The following is a 6080-nucleotide window of genomic DNA, read 5'->3' as shown; positions in this document are numbered from 1 at the left end:
CGATTCAACATTCGATTCTCGTGCGGAGCTCTGGTTTGGAGCTCACTTCAGACAATTCGCATCGGTTTTAAGAATAAAATTCTATTTATTATTATTTTATAGTTATTATTTTATAGATGTTTAAAGAAATGTACATATATTTAAAATATATATTTCATAAATTTACATTGCACTGTAATATTGAATTAAGTTATTATACAAATTCTAGACAGTTGGATTTTCTGAAGTGAACATCATATATAAATAATAAATAAATATGAATAAGAAATTTCGATATGTAAATAAATTTTGCTGTGTCAATATTCATTTTAAGCAAAATATTAAAAATAAACATATGTTGAGAAATAAACAAAAAATATTGTTAAATCTGACTTCTTAAAATGTATTATATTATTCTGTGTCTGCGATAGATACTTAATTATAATTAAAAAATATTAAAACATAAAATGATTAGTTTCAAATTAATTAAAATTATATCAGTTTCATCTTTTGCTTTAAAATGCAAAAATAATTTCTATCTTTATTTGTAGCGATCGTAGCGATGTAAAGTGATATAATTGTATTTTTTTGTTATATCTGTAAGTATATAAAAATCTACTAATTTTTCGCTTTCATTTGATGCAGAAATAATTTCTTAGATTTATTCGCTACATGCAGATATCCCAACTCTCTGATTGACTCTTTTTCACGTACGAGAGCTAGATTTATAAATTCTATCGCTTCCAATTTTTGCTTCACAGTGCAAAAAGCGATGATTTTATCATCGTTCGTTACGATGGAAATAATTGGCGTGACGGCATTCGAGTCACGCGGAACGCGCTAATCAATCTCCCCCGTCATGTATCTATTATTTCCGAAAAAGCGGGAGGTTGATTGGCCGACGCGCATATACGTATATATTTTCTGTGTCTATTGCGCGTCAAAAAATCAGACATCGCGCCTACAGAAAGCATGCCGTCGGTTTCCATCAGTATTCGTAGCGCGGCGCGACGGTGGCAACCGAGTGGAAACGAAACGCGAGTCGCGACTGCTGACTCCTGTCGCAAGTATCGCAAGCAAGAGGCGGTTCATCGCGACTCGCGAGTGGAGGAGCGCGGCGCCGCTGGACGGCCACGGCACGGTACGGTACGGCACGGCACGGCACCCGTACGTCGTACGTCCCGTACAGCGTCGCAACGACACGGTCAGCAACGAGAGCGCGGGCGGCGAGGAGGAGGCGGAGGAGGTGAAGGAGGAGAAGGAGAGAACGGTCGCTGGCGGCTTTCGTCGTGCGGTGATGCGAGAGGACCCGCGCAACGCCGGGTAACGTTCACTAGCGGAGCGGAGTAAACGCGCGCGCGTTGGCTGGACGGAGTCGGCGGGCCCGACGTGGCCGCCCGTTGCGTTGCGAGTTTCTGTCTCTGAGTTCCTGGTTTCTGTCAGAAGTCGTACACTGAAACGGCCAGCGGTATGACGAGCCTCACACGGGCGTCGTAGATCGGCTGCCGCGCCACCGCCGCTACCAACGACGGTCGTTGCGTGCGTAGCGTAACGTGCGTTGGTGTCCAACCTCCCCAAGTTCGGCGGGGCCTTCGTACGACATGGCGGGCTTTCATGACAGAGATAGGGCCCTGTTCCCGATCCGGAGCATCTCCGCGATCGTGCAGATCTTCAAGAATCAGCTGGAGAACAGCGCCGAGCCGGATCTCGCGTTGCTCTCGATCCTCATCGGCGCAGTCGAGAATTCCTTGACGTGCAATCGCGTCTTCACGCCCCAGGAGAACGCCGTCTACGACGAACCGAAACTGCCGCCTGTAGAGTATCACATCGCCGAGGCATTATACACAAAGTTTCATGCGGTGATCAAGGGCGCTGTCGATCTCACCGTGTATGACACCAAGTACGCCACCAGGGAACTCGTGAAAAAGGTATCGGACGTTATATGGAATTCTCTTACCAGAAGCTACTACAAGGACCGAGCGCATCTGCAAAGTCTCTACAGTTATTTAACAGCGAACAAGCTCGATTGTTATGGAGTCGCCTTCGCTGTGGTGGCTGGTTGCCAGGTTTTAGGTTTCAAGGATGTGCATCTTGCTATGTCAGAGGACCATGCATGGGTCGTGTACGGAGAAGATGGTACAGAGACTGCGGAGGTTACATGGCATGGTATGTGGGTAAAGTCTTAATGCAATTAGGTGTAAAGTTATGATTATACTTTGTACCGAAATAGTCTTTCTTCAAAGAAAAAAACGTAAACTGTATTTAAAATAAATTATCTTGAGTATCCGAATTATAAACTCAGGTCTTTCAATCTTAATGCTTGGAAGAAGAAGTGAAACATACTATTTTTGTTTCACTTTAACTGCATCATCAGTTCAGAGAATTCTTCAACAAAGAACAGGTCTTTTCTTTCTTTCTTCTAGAACTTTCAACTGTTGGGATTGAAAGACCACAATTTAATCAGATATCCAAGATGGATTCTTTTAAATATATTTTATATTTTTTTCTTTCGAAACTATTAATTGACACAAAATACCACACTTTACACCAAGTAATTTTGGATTTGTTTAAGAAAAGTTTTTCTTGTTACACGATATAATAATATTTGCTTCTTAAAATTCTTTGATAGATGCAAAGTGATAGAAAGATTCAACCTAGAGCTTTCGACTTACACTACTTCTATTAAATTCTACTTTTATTAAATTCTACTTGCGACTTCAAAAATTTAGGGTAAGAGGTAATTACAATTTATTACCAGGTAAGGGAAACGAGGATAAACGTGGGCAACCAGTGGAGCCTGGTGTAGCGTCTCGATCGTGGTTGTATTTAAATGGGCAAGCTATGGTGTGCAGTCGTGCTTTAGAAGTGGCTACCATAGTATCAGCTATAAATCCTAGTCTGAATGCAACTACCGATGCGGTCGAAGTGGCGTTGCTCCAGCAGGAATTATTATGGTTGCTGTATGACTTAGGCCATCTAGCGAAGTATCCTATGGCACTCGGTAATTTGGCTGAGTTGGAAGAGGCTGCGCCTACGCCTGGAAGACCACCACCTATAGACCTCTTTCAGGTTTGCGATATTAAAGTATCAATTAGCATCACTAAATCTGTTTTCTATGACTGAACTAGTATATATTTTTGAAATTTAAAAAGAGAGATTGTACGTTTGATATTAGGCGAAAACGAGAAAGAGAAGTTCTAATGCAGTCTAATGTAGGAGGAATAAAAATAGAAAGACTTGCTGTTTATCTGCAGATATAATGCATATACATATTCTGAACATATTTTGTAGGAAGCTGTAAGATCAGCAAGAAAATATTATGGAAATGCGCATGTATATCCTTACACTTATCAAGGTGGATATTTGTACCGGCATGAATTACACGTAAACGCGCTTGCGTCATGGGCCGATGCCGCGGATGTTTTGCGGAAGTAAGTATCTGACGTATGCGTTTTTAAAAATCTTTTTTACATTCTTAATGAGTTTGCTGAAACTGCGTTTGGAGAGTGGTAGTGAATATGTTAAATGCTTCATGCGATTTGTTAGCGGTGAATAATAAAATTCTATGCGCGGCAGATATGATTATTCGCGGGACGACGGGGAAATATACAAGGAATTGCTGGAGATTGCCAATGAATTGATACCGCACGTGGTGCGCGTCGACAACGCGCGTTTACTACGACAGCCACGTTGCTTCGCATACCTGTTGAGATTCTACGACGGTATCTGCCAATGGGAGGAGGGCGCCAATACTCCTGTATTACACATAGGTTGGGCTCGTCCATTGGTGAACACGATCTCGAAATTCGATGCTAATATACGCGCTCAGGTTGTCATAGAGTGCTACGAAATAGAGGTGAAGCAGAAGGAGGAAACGGCACAGAAGAGAGAGACGAGTCCCGAGGAGACCTTGAACAATAATAACAACTATTGTAAGACTAAGGAGAGAGGAAACGCGGCACGAGAGCTGATCAAGAGCCTAGAGTCCAAAGTGCCCTCTAATTCAGCATCAACACATCCCAGTATTCAAGCTCTAACGGCAGCCTGCAGCGAGAAGATACTTAACAGAGATTACCTACTACAGGGTGGTGGTGAGCCGTTTGTCGCGCCGCCAGATGACGCTCTACCACCGGCACCCTCCACTTCTCAGGAGAATGTCGAGTCCGAAGTTCTTCCGGAGGCTGATTCCGAGAACGAAAGACCAAGGATAACATTATACAGCCAGAAGATGAAGGGTCTCAAAGATCTGCTGCTCGCGGAGAAACTCAATACCCACGCGATCTCGCTGCAACTTACGGCGCAGAGCCAGGTACAAATCGGTAAGAAGTCACGTGGCAGCGACGACATGGGAGTCAGTCAGCGTCCCAAGAGGACGCGTCGGGAATAGTATAAGATCTTCGACCGACGTTTCGGTATAGTGAAGTATTGAAAGTGCCACCACATTTCTCGAGATTAACTCTCTGCTCGTGCTCGCTGCGAGCGGAAACGCGAGACGCAAACGGACGGCTATCCGACGCGGCCCGCGCAAACAGTCATTAAGGTATATCGACCTCCTCGCTCTCGGTGTCTCCCGCTGATACCCGGGACGCGGATTCTCCTCGGCTGGACTCCTCCGGAATCTCGACTCGAGAGCGTCGTGATGAATTTTGTGCCGTTTGATTTGAATGAAGCCCTCCACGGTGCTCCTCTCGTTTTGCAACGACGCTGCGGGTCTTTGCGAGACAACGTTTACGTTACCGTCGGGGATATATCGCCGTTAGTATCTATAGAGTATAAAAGTAGATATGGAGAGAGAAAATTGTAGAAAAGTACAAAAAAGTTTTCCCCACTTTTTAAGTTAATAGACGGAATCGTGAGAGTCGCTCCCCCGTTGTCTCGCTGATCGTCAACCCGTGACTCGAGTATTTTTATGTGTAAATATTTCTCTTGATTCTTCCACAGTGCGTATAGAGCTGTGACTTGCGGTATAAAAGGGGGAGAGGAAAAGAGTGGAAAAAGAATCGAATATTGTACCTAATCTCTATCTTCGCGGGTAGACCGATCTTTTTGGAGCATAGTTATTTATTCTACGAATTATACAATTTGCCGACGATATCGCCGATGGATGCGTTTGTCGGCGATCGTCACTTTGTCATACGTATATAATCTCTTGTTGCACTCTTATTTATTGATTCACGTTTTTTCTATTTGAAGCTATTGCACTATTGATAATTACGATTGACAAGTTGCCGTTAATGTTTTTTACACTTGGTAGTTGAACTTCTGTTAGAATTACGCTTCTACGATCTAGTAAGGGAAACACATTCCACTCCGCATGTGGTGCAAACTAATTAAGTTCTTACCCTAAGGTATTTTTAAGCATAAAATTCTCGCTTATTTTTATAACTATTTATTTTCGGAATAACTCTAAGTATCTAGATTTGTAAGACTTCTCTATTTTACTGTTTGTCGATAGAGACGGAATGAATGTCCGAACAGTTCATCATCCTTGATCTTTGAATCTGAGTCATCTGAGAGTGGCAGATGATGTTTTACTGCAAAATAGAATAGGAGCGCGCTTTTAGTATCATATATTATAAATCGTGTATCATTTGATCACCGATCATGCATAATCTTTCTTCCGTCTTAATATAAGAATGCGTTTACTCTTATCCGGTGATGAGACTCGAGAACTGTCCGTGGCGTGTTCATTCATGTGCTCTAGAGATTCGTATTCGTTTTGTCTTATTTTTTTAATCCGTCGCGAAAGAAAAAAAATACAGAATGGCGACCCTTACGATTGCACTTGCATTGTGACTATGATCATGTTTAGTTAATCGTCGACCCATGTGCAAAATCAATAGTCACGCTTTTCCAGCTATTAATCGCCTTCAATCAGACGCGGCTCTACGATCCATCCTACGATTTTTAATTAATACTCTCTCCCAACTTTCGCAGGTGATCGATACCCTGTCGCCTGTCTGTAGTACGTAAAACTCGCTGCATGCCGAACGCATGCCGGGATTCTTTGATGATGTTTAAAGCGGATTGTTGTAGAGTATGTTGTTGACAGGAATGAAAATATAATGTCCGAGCTGATCGACGATAACTTAATAATGAAG

At 42.7% G+C, this 6080-nt stretch overlaps 1 protein-coding gene across 1 annotated transcript; it reads left to right on the top strand.

Moving 5' to 3' along the window:
- Window positions 1-1554: 1554 nt before the first annotated feature.
- LOC108691900 (menin) lies at window positions 1555-5025 on the top strand. Its single transcript, XM_018199851.1, has 4 exons — window positions 1555-2145; window positions 2738-3048; window positions 3271-3410; window positions 3556-5025. Exons 1-4 carry the CDS (start codon window positions 1581-1583, stop codon window positions 4364-4366), a joined length of 1827 nt encoding a protein of 608 aa, XP_018055340.1. The 5' UTR covers window positions 1555-1580; the 3' UTR covers window positions 4367-5025.
- The last annotated feature ends 1055 nt before the right edge of the window (window positions 5026-6080 follow it).

This window comes from Atta colombica, unplaced genomic scaffold (assembly GCF_001594045.1).
Source record: "Atta colombica isolate Treedump-2 unplaced genomic scaffold, Acol1.0 scaffold55, whole genome shotgun sequence".
NCBI lineage: Eukaryota > Metazoa > Arthropoda > Insecta > Hymenoptera > Formicidae > Atta > Atta colombica.
Note: the sequence above shows the minus strand (reverse complement) of the source record. Positions and strands in the feature narration are given on the sequence as shown.

Excerpts from the sequence above, each read along its gene's own strand:
- LOC108691900 (XM_018199851.1), top strand. The coding sequence starts at position 1,581 with ATGGCGGGCTTTCATGACAGAGATAGGGCCCTGTTCCCGATCCGGAGC. Across the intron at positions 2,146-2,737 it reads TGCGGAGGTTACATGGCATG|GTAAGGGAAACGAGGATAAA; the intron begins GTATGTGGGTAA and ends ATTTATTACCAG. Across the intron at positions 3,411-3,555 it reads GCCGCGGATGTTTTGCGGAA|ATATGATTATTCGCGGGACG; the intron begins GTAAGTATCTGA and ends TATGCGCGGCAG.